This window comes from Hypanus sabinus, chromosome 8 (genome assembly GCF_030144855.1).
Source record: "Hypanus sabinus isolate sHypSab1 chromosome 8, sHypSab1.hap1, whole genome shotgun sequence".
Taxonomy (NCBI): domain Eukaryota; kingdom Metazoa; phylum Chordata; class Chondrichthyes; order Myliobatiformes; family Dasyatidae; genus Hypanus; species Hypanus sabinus.
This window is the reverse complement of record NC_082713.1, coordinates 18,712,371-18,734,305: the sequence shown is the minus strand read 5'-3', so window position 1 is coordinate 18,734,305 and position 21,935 is coordinate 18,712,371. Positions and strand designations below refer to the sequence as shown.

At 40.0% G+C, this 21,935-nt stretch overlaps 1 protein-coding gene across 3 annotated transcripts; it reads left to right on the top strand.

The window, feature by feature from the left end:
• The first annotated feature begins 9,992 nt into the window (after positions 1-9,992).
• Positions 9,993-21,007, top strand: LOC132397933 (ankyrin repeat domain-containing protein 46). Of its 3 annotated transcripts, none has more exons than XM_059976753.1 (4): positions 9,993-10,365; positions 17,129-17,287; positions 19,528-19,587; positions 20,626-21,003. In XM_059976753.1, exons 1-4 carry the CDS (start codon positions 10,055-10,057, stop codon positions 20,699-20,701), a joined length of 606 nt encoding a protein of 201 aa, XP_059832736.1. In that variant the 5' UTR covers positions 9,993-10,054; the 3' UTR covers positions 20,702-21,003. The 3 variants fall into 3 exon arrangements, with proteins under 3 accessions (XP_059832736.1, XP_059832735.1, XP_059832734.1); XM_059976751.1 differs by having other exon boundaries at positions 9,994-10,365; positions 20,020-21,005; XM_059976752.1 differs by lacking the exon at positions 19,528-19,587 and having other exon boundaries at positions 20,020-21,007.
• Positions 21,008-21,935: the final 928 nt, after the last annotated feature.

The window sequence follows — 21,935 nt, the reverse complement described above, 5'->3', positions numbered from 1 at the left end:
GTGTGGTGGTCAATTGCTGCTTGTTCTTTCTTCCAGCCAATAAAAGCCTATATCTCGCCTCACGTCTCAGAGTTATTGATGGTGCATCAGAGTGACAAGGAGCTGCAAAGCGAGGACCTGCCATATCCCAGCTGCTGGCCGGACACTGAGGTGTGATCCTGAACAAGCAGACAAGTAGTGGGTGGTTGTGTGAAGTCAGCAGCCAACCCAATTGTTCACCACCCCCCACCCCAACTCACCCACTACCCCTGCATACTCCCATCATCCTGGCCACTGACTGGCACCCTCGGGTTTCCTTGACTCTGGAGAGAGCCGCATTTTTAATACTGCATTCGGCTGTAGTTGCCCCATTGTAGGAAGGACGTGGATGTTTCGGAGAGGGCGTAGAAGAGAGTTAACAGGATGCTGCCTGTTTAGATGGCATGTTGGATTAGAGAGAGTGGAAAAAATTAGGTTGGTTTCTCTGGAGTGGAGGAAACCGAGGGAGATCTGATTGTTGATTTAAAAGATTGTGAGAAGCATAGATGGACAGCCAGTATCTTATCCCCACAGGTGAAATATCTAATATATCTAATATCTAATATCTAATATCTAATCTCATTGAAGGTGAGGGGGGGGTAAGTTCAAAAGAGTTGAGTGGGCAAGATTTTTAACACAGAGAGTGGTGGGCGCATAGAATGTACTGCCAAGGCTGGTTGTGGAGGCAAATACAAAAGACAAGTTCAAAGGACTCTTAGGTAGGCACATAAATGTGCAGAGAATGGATGGATATGGATGTTACGTAGATAAAAGAAGTTCGTTTAGTTAGCCATTTAATTACTACTTTAATTAGTTTGGCATAACATTGTGGGTCAAAGCACAGACATGCAGCTAACTAAGTACACAAATTTATTTGGTCTGAAATTCACTATGTACCTTCATTTCCGAGGATGGTCAGCTTGTTGTGGTGGAGAGGCTTGTGAGTTCCTGAGATCTCAAGTGCAATGCCATCTGGACCGTCTGGGTCACCCATGGCGGGAAGGTTCCAGTTAAAGAGAGATTCAACCAAGGCCGCAAAAATGGAGCTGGCAAAGATGAAGACACATCATAACAGGAGTGAAGGCAGAGGAAGTCTGGAGCAGTGAAGGGTCCCTAGTTGTCTTGCATTCTATGCTCCTGGGCTGTGTGGTGGCTGCCCGTGCATTATCCTCCCCACGTTAAACAAAGTCACGCACTGGCATTCTCCATTAAGGGAATAAAGGAGAACATCATTCTCAACTCGAGTGTTTGCATTACATACAAATCATTTTCAACAAAGGAGATCATTTTCAAGGGGTTAAACTTGTATTCTCTCTAACTACATACATAGAAAATGTAATTATAGTTGTTGGGTGAAGGAATGGAGATTGATCTCTACCAAAGGAGGTGTAAGGTGCTCCTTCTCTCCACTAGCCTGCAGGTCACTCATGGGCAAGGTGTATCACCTTCTTTGCCCCTCAGTCAGGGTCATGTGAAGCCATGGGGGCAGGTGGTGGATGGTCGTATGAGCAGCCAGTGCAAATCACAAGTCCTGGTTATGCAACCACTGATGCCAGGCAGACAATCTCTGAAGAGTAGGCTGGGGTCAACCGTCTTGTAAAGACACTGCCCAGAAGAAGTCAATGGCAAGCCAATTCTGTGAAAAATTAGCCGAACAATCATAGACCAAGGAGATGGTGGTGGACTTTAGGAGATCTAGGCCTCATATGGAGCCAGTGATCATTAATGGAGAATGTGTGGAGCAGGTTAAGACCTACAAGTATCTGGGAGTGCAGTTAGACGAGAAGCTAGACTGGACTGCCAATACAGATGCCCTGTGAAGGAAAGCACAGAGTCGACTGTATTTCCTCAGAAGGCTGGCGTCATTCAATGTTTGTAGTGAGATGCTGAAGATGTTCTATCGGTCAGTTGTGGAGAGCGCCCTCTTCTTTGTGGTGGCGTGCTGGGGAGGCAGCATTAAGAAGAAGGATGCCTCACGTCTTAATAAGCTGGTAAGGAAGGCGGGCTCTGTCGTGGGCACAGAACTGGAGAGTATGACATCGGTGGCAGAGCGGAGGGCGCTGAGTAGGCTATGGTCAATCATGGAAAACCCTGAACATCCTCTGCACAGCACCATCCAGAGACAGAGAAGCAGCTTCAGCGGCAGGTTGCTGTCAATGCAATGCTCCTCAGACAGGATGAAGAGATCATTACTCCCCAACGCCATTCGGCTCTACAATTCAACCACCAGGGGCAAAACATGTTAAAGTGCCGGGGTTAGGACTGAGCTTAAGTTACCACTCAATGCACTTTAGTAAACTATCTAAGAACTTTTTAAAAGCTATTTATTAATGCTTTTTGGGAGGGTGATTTTATATGCATATCATATTTATAGTGAGTTAAATACTGTATGTAATTAGTTTTGCTACAATAAGTGTATGGGACACTGGAAAAATGTTGAATTTCCCCTTGGGGATGAATAAAGTATCTATCTATCTAACTAACTATCTATCTATCTAGTTAAAGACCATGATCGCCTACATCATACAACATGGCATATAATGACGACAAGTACCATAGCAATTGAACATTTAGAGATTCAAATCCACTGCAAATTTCTACTCGAAAAAACTAGGATAACTCATATTCTCCCCATATGAAATTAAAGTACATACACCTTGCTAGCTTTGAATCATTTTAAACTCTTGTGATTTGATTTGAAATTAATTTTGAATTAACTTACATCAGTTTTAACTTGCAGCAGATGTCTGGCTTATAACACAAGTAGAAAACAACAGGGATGCAACTAATTTCAGATGGTCTAATTGACTTGATGTAACGTAATGATTACATCCTTTGTAACGGGTATTACACGGGAATGATGAGTATTGTATCATGTGCATGCATGTGCATGTCAGCTTAGTGGTTACACTCCAGAAAAAAATGATTGCTTCAATTGCGAAAAGCTATTACTCATTAAAATAAACATAACACACTCAAATTAATACTTTAGGTGTCATGTATCCTTATCAGCTAATTGTGTTAACATTATCCTTACCTCTAAGACAGAAGTTTGTATGTTTTAACGCAATTTGAACACTTGTAGTTTTGCTGTTCTGTTCAGCATGACTTGCAGGCTGCTGGAAGAATAATATCACTTTGATCATTCATATAGTGCTAACAGAAATAAAATAACTGGCAAAAGTGGTTTACTATCATTCTGTGCCATTATACATTATAAAATAAATAAAATTTAGTAAATTGCAGAAAATCAAAGCTGGAAATATTTTCCTTTGGATAAATAATTTTTTTGTTTGCTAGTTCAACTGATGTTAACAAAATACACCAGAATTTCTGTTGCTGTTTCAAGTGGTGTGGATAACCACACTCGCCACATCGCTGAACTGATTCTACCAAACTACAGACTCATTTTCAATGACTCTTTACAATTTATATGCTCAGTATTATTATCATTTTTTATTTGCATAATTTATCTTCTTTTACTCATTGATTATTTGTCAATCTTTGTTCATGTGTAGTTTTTCTTCATTTTCCTGTAAATCAAAGAAAATAAATTTCAAGGCAGTATATGGTAACATATAGTATATATACTTTGATAATAATTTTTTCTTTGATTTTGCTGGGAGCATCAATCATCAGAAGACAAAACCTGGTGATTATTAGAACACGCAACATAGCATAGTGTGGCATAGGATGTCTGTGCCGGTTACAATGCCAATCTGTATTAATCTCAACTATCTCCACATGGTCTAAGTTTCTTGTTACTTCACTACCTGTTCAAGTGCCTCTTAAATGCTGCTGTGGTATCTGCTTGTACCACTAGGTTCTGGGCACCCACCATTCACTATAACCTATTTCCTCTCAATGTCAAACTATGCCCTCTAGTGTTTGACATTTCCACTCTGGAAAAAAATTATCAAACTGCCAAACTGCTTCACTATTCACAACTATTCCAGTTTCTGTGTCACCTACTAACTTACTATTAGAATTGGGATTGGTTAGCTATTGTCACATGTACTGAGGTACAGTGAGAAGCTTGTCTTGCACACTTCATGTGGATCACATCTTTCCACAGTACACCAAGGTAGTACAAAATAAAGCAATAGCAGAATGCAGAATAAAGTGTAACAGCTACAGAGAAAGTACAATGCACATAGTACAAGGGTTCCCAACCTTTCTCATGCCATGAACCAATACCAACGAGCAAGGAGTCTATGGACCACAGGTTGGGAACCTCTGATATAAACAATAAGGTACAAGAACAAATCCTAGTAGATTGTGAGATATGGGGTTGAGAGGGTGAACAGTTTTAAGTTCCTCGGCATACACATCCCTGAGTATCTCTTGTGGTCTGTACATATCGGCTGTGTGGTGAAAAAAGCACAACAGTGCTTGTTTCACCTCAGACGGTTGAGGAAGTTTGGTATGGGTCCCCAAATCCTAAGAACTTTCTACAGGGGCACAATTGAGACCATGCTGACTGGCTGCATCACCGCCTGGTATGGGAACTGTACCTCCCTCCATCGCAGGACTCTGCAGCCTAGCACATCTGTAGATGTGAACTTCCCACTATTCAGGACATTTACAAAAACAGGTGTGTAAAAAGGGCCTGAAGGATCATTGGAGACCCGAGTCACCCCAGCCACAAACTGTTCCAGCTGCTACCATCCGGGAAATGGTACCACAGCGTAAAAGCCAGGACCAACAGGTTCCAGGACAGCTTCTTCCACCAGGCCATCAGACTGATTAATTCATGCTGACACAACTGTATTTCTATGTTATATTGACTGTTCTGTTATACATACTATTTATTATAAATTACTATAAATTGTATATTGTACATTTAGACAGAGACATAACATAAAGATTTTTATTCCTCATGTATATGAAGGATGTAAGTAATAAAGTCAATTCAATTCAATTCAACAGCAGAGTAGAAACTGTCTTTGGGCTGAGCGGTATGTACATCTAGGCTTTTGTACCTTCTGCCAAATGGGAGGGAGGGGAGAGAGAATGTCCAGGGGTCTTTACACTGGCTGCTTTACCGAGGCAGCAAGAAGTGTAGTTAGAATCCATGGAGAAGAGGCTTCCATAATGTCTCCATAATGTGCTGAGTTATGCCCACAACTCCCTTGTGGTCACGGACAGAGCAGTTACCATACCAAGCTGTTATGCATCCAGATAGCTGCTTTGATAAAACTTGGTAGGAGTCGACAGGGACACGCCAAATTTCTTCAGCCTCCTGAAGAAGCAGAGGCATTGGTGAGCTTTCTTGGCTGTGTGTGGTGTCTACGTGGTTGTACAAGGAGAAGTTACTGATAGTGTTTACTTCTGGTAACTGGAAACTCTCAACCTCAATGCCATTGATGAAGACAGGAGCATGTGCAATGTCCCCCCCCCCCACCCCCCCTTCCTGAAGTCAAGGACCAGCTCTTTTGTTTTGCTGACATTGAAGGAATGGTTGTTGCTAAGATCCCATGTTACTAAACTCTCCATCTCCTTCCTGACCCACCAAAATTTTTGTTAAAGTCACACACACACACACACACACACACACACACACACACACACACACACACACACACACACACACACACACACACACACACACACACACACACACACACACACACCCTCAATATCAGAAACAACAATTCTGATTCTTGCAGAACACCATTGGTCAAAGTGTCAAAGTAACACCCTTTCACTACTACTGTCTTCTGGAGCCAAGCCAATTTTGAATCCAGCCTGCCAAGTCTCCATGGATCTCATGTGCCTTATTCTTCTGGATCAGGCTTGTCATGAGCTACCTTGACAAATGCTTTACCAAAGTCCATGTATATAATATCGACCGCCCTACCCTCATCATTCCTCTTTCCCACTTTCTTGAAAAGCTCAGTCTATGGTAAGACATGATCTTACCCACACAAAACCATACTGACTATCCTCATAGGTCTATGTTTTTCCAGATATAAGTAGGTCCTACCCTGCAAACGTCCAATAACTTATTGGCAATGGAATAGGAGGATGGGAAGGAAAATGTGTTTATGGAATGAATTGCTTGGATCTAGAATGCACAAGCTGCTGGTAAAATGAGATTCAAAAATGAAACAGTACTTAAATAAACAAAAAAAAACAGGGCAACAAGACAAGGCTAATTGGATCACTCTGTATGGAGCATCTGGTGTGGAAAATTTAACAGTCCACAAAAAATGTTGGATACAGCCTAGTTCATCACAGGAAAATCTGTCCCAACAACTGAGTACATCGACAATGAGCAGTGCCACAAGAAACAGTATGCATCATTAAAGACCCCGACCATCCAGGCTATGCTCTCTTCTTGTTGCTATCATTGGAAATAAGTTACTGAAGCCTTGGGTCCCACACCACCAGGTTCAGGTACAGTTATTACCCTTCAACCATCAGGCTCCTGGATTGGCAAGGATAACCTCACTCACCTCAAAACTGAACTGATCCCACAACCTATGGACTCACTTTCAAAGACTCTACAACTCATGGTCTCAATATTATTTATTTGTTTATTGATTGTTTATCAGCCTTTGTTTATGAGTGGTTTTTCATTGATTCTTCTGTATCTCTTAGTTCTACTGTGAAGCCTGCAAGAAACTGAATCTCCTGGTTCTATATGATGACACATTGATACTTCGATAATAAATTTACATTGATCTTTGAAGACATGACCTTATCCACACAAAGTAATGCTGATTATCCCACATGAGTCTATGTTTTTCCAGATGCAAGCAGATCCTAACCCTAAGGACTTTCTCCAATAATTTATTTGCAAAAGAACTAAAGGAAGGGAAGGAAAACATTTTTATCTAGTGAATTGTTTGACTTACAATGCACAAGAATGATGCTGAAAGTAGATTCAAAAATAACTTGCAAAATAGAAATACACACAATGAAACAAAAATTACAAGGCAATGAGGCAAAACCTTTGTCACAAACTAACTGGAGCACTCTGTCAAGGAGAAACTGCAGAAACTATTGGTTGAATGACTTATTTCTGTGTTGTGAGTGCTTTTGCATGGAGATACAAGAAACTGCAGATGCTGGAATCTGGAACAAGAAAAACAAACTGCTGGGGGAACTCAGGGAATGAGCAATAACTGTGGGGAGGGGAGGGAAGGAATTGTGGAAACCCTGAAACCCTGCATCATGACATAATGGAGGGTGGAGGGGGGACAGAGTGAGGAAGAGGCTGACAGGCAGAAGTTGGAATTACGTGGAGGAAGATGATGGGCAGGTGGAGCTGGTGGCAGAGGAACCATCACATCAGGAAACGGGGGCTGGTGGTGAAAGGTAGAGAAAGGTCAAGAAAGAGAAAAATCAGGTGCAGATGGAGCCAAGTATGGGGAAAGGAAGCTGCAGAAGAGGCAGAGGAGTGAGAAAGGAGCACAAGGAGTCTGGGTTTCCTGAAGTTGGACAATTTCAATGTTCATTTCATTAGATTATAGGTTACCCTGGCAGAATCTATTTTTCCAGTTTACATTTGACCTCATCTTGCCAGGTGAGAAGGGCAAGGAAGAACAGGTTGGTCAGGACTGAGAAGGGGAACTGAAATGGCATGCAGCAGGAAAGTTTAGGACAGTCATGTTGATAGAGTGTAAAATGGTAGCCCAGTGCATGCTTGGCCTTGCTGATGCAGAGGAGGCCAATTGAGAACACCTAGTTCAGAAGGTGAGGTTGGAGGAGGTACATGCAACATTTTGTCTGTTTGGGTCTGTAGAAGGTAGCGAGGAAGTACAGGAAGCATTGCATCTTCTAGGGTTTCAGGAGAGAGTGCCAGGAGATGGGAAGGGGTAGGTGGGTGAAGATGAATGAACACTTTTGGCTGGGCAGGATAAAACCCATTGGTATGAACACTGAAGTTTTCTACTTCAGGCAGCCCACACCTGGGCTGTTTTCTCATCTTCACCCATTTCCCCCATCTCCCTCCTCTATCTTTCTATCACTTTGGCTCCCCTTTAACCTCTTTATACTGTAAAATGCACCTGTTTAAATATCTTAGATTGACTTTAATCCTGGCATGATGCATTTTGGCAAGTCAAATATGGGTAGAATACACAGTAAATTGTAGGGCTCTAAGAAATGTTGGCGAACAAAGAGATCTTGGGTTTCAAGTCTATAGATCCCCAAAAGTGGAAACAAGGGTATATGTAATGGTGAAGAAATGCTTTCACAAGCCAGGACATAGAATACAATAGTTGGCAAATTACATTGCAACTTTACAAAACCGGCTATTCGCTTGGAGTATTGTGTGTAGTTCTGGTTGCTGTATTATAGTAAGGTTGTATTTGCACTGGAGAGAGTGTAGAAGAGATTGAAGATAGTGCCTGGATTGGAGGACTTCAGTTGTGCAGAGAAATTAGATAAGCTGGGGTATCTCTGGAGGAAGGAGGCTGAAGAGTGACCTGATAGTAATGATGGCTTTGTGCCTTTCATAAAACATCAGTTCTAAATGCTATTTACTTACTTTTGTTGAATGCACTATCTTTTTTTTCTCTCTCTGTGCATTAGGTGTTTGACAATTCTTTTCAATGGGTTCTTTTGGGGTCTCTTTGTTTTGTGGCTGCCTGTAAGGAAACAAATCTCAAAATTGTATAATGTATACATACTTTGATAATAAATGTACCTTGAACATTGATAGAAATATATAAAATTGTTAAACATTGATAGGATAGGTAGTCAGAATAATTTTCCCAGGATAGGGCTATCAAAAACAGGAGGTGTAGGGTCCAGGTGTAAAGAAGGATTTTTAGAGGGGAACTAAAGGTTATACTTCTTATGTGCAGAGACTAGATGATATCAAGATCTTGATGCCAGATCAGGTGGTGGAGTAAGATATAATCAATATTAAGAGATATTTAAACAAATACTTCAATGGACAAGGCATCAGAGGATAAAGTCCTATATTTATTACAATAAAAAAAGCAATGCTAATACTATTTTGTGTGTTTTGAGTATACTTTGTGATGCACCATCAAAAACTCTCAGAGACAAGAGGCAAACAATAGGCTTTTATTAGCTGTAAACGTGACCACAACATCTTGGAGACTGAGGGAGGAGCAGTGCCTCCAATCGCCTTTATACAGGGGTCTGTGGGAGGAGCCACAGGAGCAGTCAGCAGAGGGGCATGTCCAGACAGGTATACACATAGTTTACCACACTTTGGATAGGAAAAAAAACAAGGAGCAGCCCATTAATTATTATGAAATAATAAATTGCTAGAAACACTTAACAGGCCAGGCAGTGTTTGTGTGAGAGAAAAGCACAACTTCAGACAGATGTTTCATTAATTTTCAACAATGGTCACTGATGTACCATCAATAACTCTGAGACGTGGGTTAAGGTAGGCTTTTATTGGCTGAAAGAAAGCACAGCACAAGCAGCAAGTGACCAACACACGACATCCTGGAGACTGAGGAAGGGTCTCTCTCTCCGTCTTGTTTTACAGCGGTTGGCAGCCAGCTTAATGGTGCATTACCATCACCTTCTGCTCTGGAGTGTGCGATGGACTCACATTCTAAATCCCTTCACCCAATCGCACACATACACATACCCTAACCTACACTTTATCCTCCCCATCCTAGTACCCTATTTCTGTTTATCCATCATATCCTATTAAACCCCTGTACCCCTTAAGAAAGCTAAAAATACCCTGACCTGTGTTCTCTCACCCATGCCCAGCAACCCTTTTAATGTGAATTCCTGCACCAATTCCCTTAGATTAATTCTCATCATCTCTCTCTGTATCCCATACTTCCTGCAACTCTGAGGAAGGGTCTGCGGCTCCAATCGCCTTTATACAGGGGTCTGTGAGAGGAGCCAGTCAGCAGAGGGGCGTCTCCAGACAGGTATATGCAGTTCACTACAGTCACCTAGTAGGTAGTTCATGAGTTTTGGTTTCTTGCTCTCGCCTTAGTTGGTTGCCACGGGTGATGTACTGAGCGTGCGCATTGTGGGCGGCGTACTGAGCTTGCGCGTTGCGGGTAGCAAGGAACAGGGAGCGACCATGTCGTATATTTTCATCAACGATTCGAGCCAGACCGGAGTGCCGCTGCTTCAGGCCTGCATCGACGGCGATGTCGCCTACGCCAAGCGACTGCTGGAGAGCGGCTTCGACCCCAACATTCGCGACGCCCGAGGTCGCAGTGGCTTGCATGTGGCCGCCGCCCGGGGCAACGTCGACATCTGCCGCCTGCTGCACAAGTTCGGCGCCGACCTGCTCGCCACCGACTACCAGGGCAACACGGCGCTGCACCTGTGTGGCCACGTCGACTCCATTCAGTTCCTGGTGTCCAACGGCCTCAAGATCGATATCTGGTGGGTTCCTGTGGGCTGAGCTGTGCCCATCGGGCTGGCCCGGCACCTGGGCAGCTCACTGGGAGGCCATTCATCCCCTTCCCACCCTTCTGTGCCTCCACTGACCACTGTCATAACCCTACCCAACTCCTCTCTTCCCTCTGTTCTGTTACTCTTTGTGGAGGCTTGCTGTACTGAAATTGGCTGCTTGGTTTCCGGACATATAATTATGACTGCATTACTGGTTTGCAAAGTGCTTTGGGCCATTCTAAAAGGATGTAAAATGTAACTGATGTTGCATTAGTACAATTGACCTTCAGCCTAAACTAGCTTTTTGCTAATGAGAATTTCACTATGTGCAAAAATTGATCTAGAAATAGGGTAGGTTTAGCCCCTTATTCATGTTGTCAACTTTTATCACCTGGCCTTTTAGCTCAGTGTAACGCTGCTGTACTGACTCTAGTTCCCTTGATTCTCCTTCACTCCAAATGTCAAAATTCTAAATGCTTCCTGAATATAATTCCTTCAAGTTTCTCTATTGATTTGAAATTAATCACAGAAAATGCTTGAAATATTCTACAATTGCTGCCTGATTTACTGAGAGGAAAAAGAAATAACTTTTCAGGTTGATTGTATTGCTACTGGCCCCATCTTACTTTCCAATAAGAATTTGGCCAATCCAGTGCCTTATGTCCACTTTTTTTAATCCAATATTGCTGAATGCACTTGATAGTTTATATAATAAATAAATTTTAGCCAGAGGGTGGTGAATCTGTAGAATTCGTTGCCGCTGGTGGCAGTGTAGGCCAGGTCATTGAGTGTATTTAAGGCAGAGGTTGATAGAATCTTGATTGGTCAGGTCATGAAGGGATATGGTGAGAAGGCAGGAGATTGGGGCTTAGAGTGAAATGAAATGGCAGAGCACACTTGATGGGCCCAGTGGCTAAATTCTGCTCCTATATCTTATGGTCTAAATCTCACGTCTTGAATGTATCCTGGAACTTGGCATCTAAGTAGAATGTGACAGAGGTTTTCAGATTTATCAGTAAAACTATGTGTTAAGTATTAGAAACATAGAAAATAGGTGCAGGATTAGGCCCTTCGAGCCTGCACCGCCATTCAGTATGATCATGGCTCATCTCAGTCCTAGAAGGCTTCCCCTTTATCCTTAAACTGTGACCCCCTTGTTCTTATTGTATAAGATTTCATTCTAATTCAACCTTTTTAAAGTGAACTGTTGTGAATATCCCAGTAGACTGCTGTAAATCAGTGCAACACACACAAAATGCTGGAGAAACTCAGCAGGTCAGGCAGCATCCACGGAAATGAAATATACAGTTGCATTTTGAACCAAGACCCTTCCTCAGAACTGGAAAAGAAGGGGGAAGATGACAGAATAAAAAGGTGGGGGAAGGGAAAGAGGCAAGCTGGAAGGTGATTGGTGAAGCCAGGTGGTAGGAGAGATAAAGGTCTGGAGAGGAGGGAATCTGATAGGAGAGGAGTGGACCAGAGGAAAAAGGGAAGGAAGAGTGGACCCAGGGGGAGATGATAGGCAAGTGAGAAGAGGTAAAAGGCCGGAGTGGAGAATAGAAGTAAAAGCTATAAGCCAGTATTTTTACAAGTACAAATTGACAGCAACTATGAATTTGCCTTTCAGTATAGTGTGTTTTTTTATATACTTGAACTAAAATTTCAACAGGTTATTTTATATTGTTCTAGTTTGTAGCAATGTCTTCTCCACACCGTTTATTTACAAATTTGTCATTCAGAAATGTGTGAAAAGGAGCAGGGGTTGGTTATTTTTTTTCTCAAGGACGGAGATGGTGGTTACTGACCATGATTAGCGATCTATCAGTGGCGATGTGGGCAAGTGGCTAATATCCTCAGTTTTGTAGATTAAGTTGTTGATGTACTGTCAAAATACCAATTGAAATTATTTGACCATAAATCATAACCATAGAGTGCATTATGCTATAATTTTAGTGACTTGCAGTGATGTACATGGCTCTGCGTAGCCTCATAAACACAAGAGATCTTGCAGATGCTGGATATCCAGAGCAACACACATAAGATACTGGAGTAATCCTGCAAGTCAAGCAACATCCAGGGAGAAGAATAAACCATTGATATTTCAGGCCGTGACCCTTCCTGATGAATGGTCTCGGCTGGACTGTTTATTCCTCTTCATAGATGCTACCTGACTTGCTGAGTTTTTCCAGCACTTTTTGTGTGTTGCTATCCATGGCCTCAACTGAAAATGTTGGCCTGGTTAGTATAGCAGAGCTATTAGATTTTTTTAGATGCATACCTTTTAGTGCAGCAGCTTTTGTGGCTGTGCTGGATATTCTGGCCACAGTTCAGACACCACACCCTTTTTCGCTTACCAAGAGGTGAAATGGAAATAGTTAATGTTCTCCTTCCATAAATACTGCCTGACCTGATGAATGTTTTCAGCACATTAATTTTATTTTAAATATAAATGTAAATTAAACACTGGCTTATAGTGCTGATGAAGGTTCTCAACCTTAATGTAGATTCTTCACTTTCCACTGTAGATGCAACCTGACCTGCTGATTTCCTCCAATATCTTGTGTGATTCAGATAACATGCTAGGACACCCTGAGCAGTTCACATCAAAATGAATGTTGTAGGATTAAACTTTGTACAGCATTTAACATTTTATTGTGAAGGTCGTAAATCTAGTACTATCATGTGCAGAGAGTTGTGAGTTCCAAATTCTAGAGTATTAATGACAAGCAATACAGAGTTGGCAGATGTGGAAGTGCATTCTGATTTCAGCCTTTTTTTAATTTGTGTTTTCCAATAATCAGTGGGAGTCTTTTTTTAACATTTGTACTGGAAAAGCATCAGGCCTGTATGACTCCATGACTGACTTAAAACCAGGTAGAAAAGAACTTGGATGCTGAACTCAAACATTGTTTTTTTCACTTTTTACAGTTTCCAGTAGGCCAGAAAGGGTTAACATATGAGGAACATTTGATGGCTCTGGGCCTGTACTCGCTGGAGTTTAGAAGAATGAGTGGGGAATTTCATTGAAAACTTGAATATTGAAAGGCCTTGATGGAGTGGACATGGAGAAGATGTTTTCTATAATGAGGAGAGTCTAGGGCCAGAGGGCACAGCCTCAGAATAGAACAGTAAAGAAGCATTTCTTCAGCCAGAGAGTGGTGAATCTGTGGAATATATTGCCAAAGACAGCTGTGGAGGCTACATCTAAAGCAGAGCTTGATAGATTCTTGGTTAGTGTGTCACAGGTTTCAGGGCAAAAGCAAGAGAATGGGGTTGAGAGGGATAATAAATCAGTCATGATGGAATGGTGAAGCAGACTTGATGGACCAAAAGATCTAATTCTGGTTCAGTGTTTTATGAAAATAAAAAAAAAACCCTGCAGATTCTGGATATCCATTTTAAAAGCAAAATGCTGGAAACACTCAGCAGACAAGGCAACAACTGCAGAAAGGGAAAGAGTTAATATTTCTGGTCAAAGTCTCTTCACCATCCAGTAGACACTGCAGGATTGGTGTAATGTTTAAGAATTGATACATTATATGGTTGTATTTAAGCACACAAACCCATCAATTGAATTGAAAATAATCTATTAACCTAGGATAAAAATAATCTTGCAGACTGTATCTCCTCTAATTGAACTTGAAGAAGGAACAGATTTTGACTATAAAATGCATAAACTTCTCTGATATGAAGACTTTCAAGATTCTTTTGACTTATGGTTGCTAATCTTTGTGGAAATTCAGGTGAATTCTTGGCGTGAATTAAAGGTCAGTAAATTACTCTTTAATTATTGGTTCTGACCGTTGAATGTATTTTATGAAAACAGACTCGTTGAGACTAATTTGTTTTTTTTCTGCAGATTCTTGCATCTGCAGTTTCTTGGGTCCTATTTGCTTTCTCTCATATTTCATGCCCAATAGTCTGAATTCCAATTGCGTGTCTGAATTTACCATGGTATCCCATTCTCTTACTCAATCCCAGTATAATTAATGTGGTTTGATTCACAGAGAAACGAATGATCTGTGCAGTTAAAATTCTCATAAGTTCTGCTACTCTAACTTTGACACTGCAGCTAAAAATGCATATTAGCAAGCTGTGCTGCAGCCTCTTATTATTTTGATTTCCTTAGAGAATATAACGTGGCACCTCTGATCTGACAGCACTATGTGGTTCTGAATTATGTTGTTGTTGAGGAACAGTTTTTAATATTAGTGAGAGTGACAGACCAAGGATCCAATCTCTCAACATCTGTAAATTGGAAATGCACAGACTAAGTCAGTATTATTCTAGGAATAAGTGTATGTTCATTTTCTAGGTAGGCAAATGGAAGCGGTTTTTTTATTCAAATCCTCAGCTTAATATTGAATTGAGGTAAAAATTCAGGGGCAATAAAATAATTCCAAATTGGTTTGTATCATACCATAATTTTTATGAAACATCCTTGGTTAATGGTTAATGGTAAAGGTGCTTGATATAAAAAATGTTGAGAACCCTTGGTATAGGTTAACAACTGTTAGTGCATTTCCTATTCCAATAAGAGAAATTGTGGAAAAAAAAACATTTTTAGGAAAAATAAGGCAATACAATTTGATTTGAATCCCTTTGCCTTAACTATTTCCTGCCTCACTGTTCTGTTTGTAAAACATTAATTCAAACAAGTTAAATTCAAACCTCTGAAACAATATTTCTGCCCCCCTTAACCTTGTTCTTTGCCTTCACACATTGATTCAGTAACTTTTCCCTAATTGCAGTTACTCCTGTTGATAGCTGGATGCAGTGGAAAAGCTGACATTTTGTGATGTGCAGTGTTTTGATTGGAACAGCTGTCCTTCTGTACTTGGCCTGTGGAACTGCAATGCATTATCATCAGTTTTAGACTGAATTTGGTTCCTAGTTGTTAGTTTCGATTCTTGCATTTATTTAGTGCCTCTTTTCTTTTGGGTAAGTGCTCGTCATTTTTAAAAATATATCTTTTATTTCTCTTCTTTTACTCGTCTGTGGTTAGAAAAAGACCTGTAGGCCACCCCAAAGTGTTGCACAACCAAATGACATACTTTCAAAATGCGGTTGCCATTTTTGAAAATACAGCAGCCAATTTGTATGAGCAAGCTTTCACAAAGAGATAATGACTGAGTTTGTTTTAGTTGATTGAAGAGAGAAATACTGACCATGTTATCATTGTTCAGAACAGTGCTGTAGGATTTGTGCATCTGGGTGGGTAAACAAATCCTTGTTGCAACATCTTTTAACCTTTTCAGGCACAAGGTTGAAAGAAAAGTGGAGGGTTATGTGAAAGGGAGGGGTTAGATTGATCTTGGAATAAGTTAAAAGGTTGGCACAACATTGTCGGCTGAACATTGCATACTATGCTGTGCCTTTCTATGTTGCCTTACCACATCATGGAAGATCTTTGGGACTATTGAGGCTGTGGTGGCTCACAGAGCTATCCATCCTCCCACCAATTGTCCCTGCAATCTATTCTACATTCCTGTCAACGCTTTCCTTTCCCAGTTTTACCAGTCACCTATAATGGCGCCCAAACAGCCTGTATGTCCCAAGGGCAAAATCTAGAGGAAGCCCATGTGGTTACAGGGACAACAAGGAAATTTCAAAAATACAGCACTTACAGTCAGGATTAAACCTGGGTCGCTGGAGCCATGAGACTATGCCACAGCACCACTCCCTTGTTACTGCGTAGGGAATGTCTGCCTCAGTTTTTGTGTTCCAGTCCTTGGCAAGGAATCTAAATCTACCACTTGATTCAGCATAGGGATTGACAGAGCTGAGGGTAGTCTGCTGAGTGTGTTAGTTTACACGGTTCTATCTTCTGTAGATGTGGCTGCAAGTATGCATAATCATTTTTAAAAAATAAAACATTTTTATTTTGATGTGAAAACACTATAATGATGAGAGCATAGAACAAACAATAAAGAGAGGCCCACATTTCGATTGGTATCTTGTCTTGAACACTGTTCCTGTTCTCAGTGGCATTGTCAGTTCCATAACTGAAGATCAAATTCATGTTTGTTAATTAACTGGACACGTGTATATAGCTAAATGAAACAATATTTCTCTGGGACCAGGGTTCAAAACTCTGTGTGTGTGTGATAACACAGAAAATAAAATAATGTTAACTCAATAACATTAATAGATAATTTCAAAAGATACTTATGGTTATGTTTTAGGATAATATAACCCAAAGTTCTTCATTTCCTCTTAATTATTTTATAATGAAGTAAAGCACATTATTTACTGTTATGACTTAGGAAAGTGTTTCTTCATAAGAAATATGACTTGATGGTTACCTCCTTTAAAATAATACTCTTAAGTATTTATTTGTCTATACTTGGCTTGTCCATGAGAGATAAAATTGTATCGTAATCTTTCTTTAATGGATACTTATGGGAAAACTTTAATACCTGCCTTTTGACTTAGGTCTGAAAACCCTATATTTGCTTTTTGTTAAAATTTTATAGCCCTGGCTGAATAGCAGCAACTTCAGATTACTTTTGAACTGAGAGGCTTTGCCTCTGTTTTTGAGGTTGTAATATTCGAATGAAGGTGAACTAAAATTTAATTGGCCCTTTTGTTCATTCTAAGTCTATTTCGTTGTCTTATTTGATACCTAAGATTAAGCCAATATTTTTTGTGTCTTGTTTAAAAATGTATAAGTAACAAGTGATGGGAGCAGTTACTGGAAACAATCAAGTTTTGCATGAATACAAATCATCTTTTTCATTTTGTGGTAACTCAGCAACCATCATGGTGCTACACCACTTGTATTGGCAAAACGTAGAGGAGTAAACAAAGATGCAATCAAGTTACTGGAGTCACTGGAGGAGCAGGAGGTGAAAGGATTCAATCGTGGAACTCACTCTAAACTAGAGATCATGCAGACTGCAGAAAATGAGAGGTAAACATGGAATTGTCAGAAAAACCTGGGTTGCATGGGTAATTTTATGGTGTGTTTTAAATATCTTTGCATTAATGTTGAGAATACAAACTTTTGCAGAATTAGCCTTTGCCAATATTGTTTTAAGGACCCTTTTCTGTTCACTGTTTTACTAGCTTTAATTAAATGGTGTGCAAATGTTTAGGTTTAAGTTGCAAACACCACCATTTGAATTTTAGGTTTTTAGTTCTAGTATAAGCGATTTTTGGCCTTCCTACAAGTTTTGACCAAAGCAGCCTTTTAGTTGGTACTAGCAAAAAGGCATCACGTTTACCCTGCTCCTCCCTTATATTCCAGTCCCTAATTGCTGCTTCTCCATCAAGTAAGGCACCTCCTTGACTCTGGCTCAGCTGAGATCATGAATCTGTTTTGTGGTACATGCATTGGTTATGTCATTTTGTAAAGGTACGCTTCAATACCCTTTTATCCATTCTATGATTTGAGAATCAAAGGTTCAAGGTTCGAAGAAAATTTATTATTGAAGTTCAATGTCCATTTATTATCAAACTATGTATACTATATACAACTTGAGATTCATCTCCTTACAAAACAAAGAAACACAGTAGAATCTAGTGAAAAGAAGATTGTCAAACACCCAATATGCAGAAAAAATAACAAATTGTGCAAAAGATAAAAGTAAGGAAATAACATTCAGAACTGAAGTTCCTGAAAGCGAGTGCACTGTTGCGAAGTCAGTCATCACTGCCTCCGATCCAGGAACCCAGTAGTTGCAGGCCACAACCTCAGTTCAGCACAGGGACTAGTGAACCTTACAGAGCAGTGAGCTGAACCGGCCTATACCTTGCATCCGGCCCTGACACCATGACCTTTTCGATTAGGCCCAGCACTTAAATTGTCCAAACCAGGTTGTCCCTCACTTTCAAACCTGGGCCCTGGTGTTTCAATATGCTCTCGGGCCTCGGCCCCGCTACCTCAATTCGGCCTGTTTCCAACTTGTACAATTCAGCCCAGCATTTAAATCAGTTGAACCTTGGGTCTCTCCTTGCTCTCAGGCCCGGAGCATATGGTACGTATAAGTCCCCATATACTACCCTGAGATTTATTTTCTTGAGGCATTCACTGTAGAACAAAGAAATACAACAAAATCTACGAAAATCAATGGAGCAACAGCCAATGTGCAAAAGACAAACTATGCAAATACAAAACAAATAATAAAAAAAAATAACATGTATATCATTTAAAATACAGGAGAGACTGCCCTTTTTCAGTTATCATTTGTAAATTAATCCTCAGTGACTGGTTTAGTTGATTAAAAGAGTGGTTTGCTCTAAGGCATGCTTTAAAGCCCAAGTGTATTGTTTTGATTAAGCAGAGGCAAAACACATTGTGTAGTGGGTTAAAGGAATGTAAAAGAGAATAAAGAAAGTTCAAGGAGGAATTTTTTGTGTGTGATTTAGGAAGTTGAGAGGAACGATAGAGAGGGAATACTCGCTGCTGGGAAGAACAAGGGACTAATCTTTGAATCAGAGCCAGTTCATATGGGAGAAAAGTTCAGCAAAATGTAGTAAATGTGTTTATATTTTTCAGCCAAGGATGATGAGGGATATGCTACTAGCATATACAGTTTTGACTTCATCTGATTCTTCCTTTATAGGCAAGGTGACTTCATTAACTAGGTTTCTGAAATCATTCAGGTCCATTTATTTATCATATCTACATCAAAACATACAGTGAAATGTGAAATGTTAACAATGAAAACAACCTAAGAATGTGCTAGGGACAGCCCTTAAGGGTCACCACACATTCTGGCACTAACATATACATAAAGTTATTTTTATGAATTGAATAAATCATTTAAGGAAATTGAGCTTAATTATGGTTAAGTGAGTGGTTAATTTGAAGGTTCTTTCTCCTGTTGGACTATTAGTTTTTGTGGTAGTTGTATAGAGTAAAATCAATGGCTTAATACTGATAATGTTCTAAGATGATTTCCCTGATCACTGTTCACAAAGAAAGTACACATCCATTAAAATACCCCACTCAGCTTGCCCCCACCCCATTAGATTGCCTTTATATGCCAATGCTTGACATCACAATATCTGGTATGCAGATTCTGTATCCTCCATACGAAGATGACCCTGATCTCAGTTGTACATTGCAGGAATATACTGAGTTAAGGATTGATGCTTCCCCAGCAGTAGGGGGGAGCTGTTCCCTAATTACTCTCTTGCCTCTTCTAGTGAGCAGGAGACTCAGAACATCATCCTCAGAGGTTGGGAAACAGAACATCAGCCCCTCAGGTAAAGTTGGTGTGTGGTTTGCCAAAAAAATAATTTGAACATATGTACAAAATAAAAGCTCTTGCATTACTCAGTTGATTTAAAAATTAATCTCTTGATTTCTATATGTACAGGTGACTCTGCATTTCAGACATTAGGGTAACGGAAATTTGCCAGAAATTCACAAATTCAAAATTTGAGAATTAAATTGCCTCGTACAGTATTGTGTGAGGAAGACAAAGGTAGATATAAATACCCAAATCATTTTTTACTCATATTTTCTAGTCAATGTGCAGATAATGTGGCTTTGCGTTACAGAAAATCGTGTTACAGATTTTACCCCCTGTAATGCAGAGATCACCTGCATTTGCTTCATGACAGCACAACTGATGGTTTAAATTTTACTTGTAATTAACCATATTTTGATATTGTATGCAAACTTTATTTTTTAAGTGCAATGGAGAGCCACTCACTGCTGAATCCAAATCTGCAGAATACAGAAGGCGTTCTTTCCAGCTTCCGGTCCACCTGGCAGGAGTTTGTGGATGATTTGGGCTTCTGGCGGGTTCTACTACTCATTATTGTCATTGCATTGCTGTCTCTTGGCATTGCCTACTACGTCAGTGGCGTTCTGCCCTTTGTGGAAAACCAGCCTGAACTGGTGCATTAAAACCTAAACAGCATCCAGTGTAATGAATTTTGATATTCGTGCTGTCTGAGGTAGCATGTCGGAATGCTAGCAGACTGGCCAGCATCTGATATTGCCATTCCAGTTACTAAAACATTTTACTACCAAAGTTCAGCACTTATAGTCTTGGGATCATTTATAAATCTAGTTGTTTTCACCTTAACTCCAGCTTTTAAAACAAATACTGTTTTTGAAAATTGCATCACTAATGAAGCTTATAAAGTCTTTATCCGTTAGAGTTGATCTAAAATGCAGACTGAAGGCAGTACTTTGAACTGATTTGCTCAAGTTTCAAAATATGTTTTTTCACCTTTTGAACTTGTTTATATAAAAGAGGTGAAAATTTCCATTGAAACATTTTTGTTTCCTAGGTTTTCTCAAGGAATTATGGCAAAACGTGTACAGACTGAAGAATTTAGCAATGGTGGCTTCGTGCTTAAAGATTAACATAGTTATAGAATCATGGGCCCAGTAGAATGCTTACTTTAATAATCACTGAGTTATTTTAAAGTATTTAGTCCATAGAATGAAATACCCAATGTAGCAACTTGTTTTGCCAGAGTAGTCGTCTTCAGTATTAGGTTGACTAAGCCTAAGTATAAAGCAAAAATTGTGCACTTTTAACTGTAGTATTGTAAATTTTAATTGTATTAATGGAAATTGTTACTTAGGTTCTGCAATAAATTTAAGTACCTGAACAATGTGTTGTAATTTATTTGAAGCTGTAAGTAAACTATGCAGCATCCACATTTGTGAAATAGCAAATTAAAATATTAAATAAATATACACGGTAATAAGCTGTATGAGAATTCTATGTTTCAGAAACCTGCTGTGGAGATTTGCTGACTATGATAACTATTACCTGAAGGCAACCTGCAGGTGTAATATTACTATACTCTATAACCTCTTCACAACTTCTCATGCTTTCTAGGCCTGCTGCAGATAGATACACCAAAACATTTCACAGAAGCTTTTTGATGACAAAAGCTTGTACTGTAAGTAGTGTAGATGGACTCATTAATTGCAAACTGTATTTAGATTGGACAAAAAGTGGAATGGATTACATTGTAAGCAACTATGAGATCATTCAATTTGACCCTTACAAAAAAAAGATGAAACTACTCTCTGTACTTCCTAAATGAGAAAAAACTAGGACCTGTGGAGACATATTGAAACTTGAGAATTCATGTATTATTAAAATATCATGGAATGATATAGAAAGTAATATAGCATTGACATGTCTGCTGTAGATATTTCAGATCTCGGAAGCACATAAAGAACTGGGATCACTGCTGCCTGGTGTACTGAAGGCATTGTTCCTATTTGAGCAGCCTGATTCATGCCTTGATCACATCCCAGCAACACTTCCCTTCTTACAGTGTTTTGCCATGGAGCTGCAACATCTCACCACTTCTGTTCCCATTACGTAACTCTTTAACCCTTTCGGTTAAAGCCAAAGTTCTAATTCAACATACCGCATTCTGTGCTCTTGATTGAAATCTATGGCAGGTTCAGTGACTGAAAGGAATTAAAATTTACAATTTATGCCGTACATTGACTGCATTGGTGCTGCTTCATGTACCCATGCTGAGCTTGTCAATTTCATTAACTTTGCCTCCAGCTTCCACCCTGCCCTTGTTCACTAGGTCCATTTCTAACACCTTCCTCCCCTTTCAAGATC

What these genes read in the sequence shown, in the direction of transcription:
- LOC132397933 (XM_059976751.1), top strand. Translation starts at nt 10,055, where the DNA reads ATGTCGTATATTTTCATCAACGATTCGAGCCAGACCGGAGTGCCGCTG. An exon ending in GGCCTCAAGATCGATATCTG is followed by an intron (nt 10,366 to 17,128) that starts GTGGGTTCCTGT and finishes GTGGTAACTCAG; the next exon opens with CAACCATCATGGTGCTACAC. An exon ending in ACAGAACATCAGCCCCTCAG is followed by an intron (nt 19,588 to 20,019) that starts GTAAAGTTGGTG and finishes TTATTTTTTAAG; the next exon opens with TGCAATGGAGAGCCACTCAC.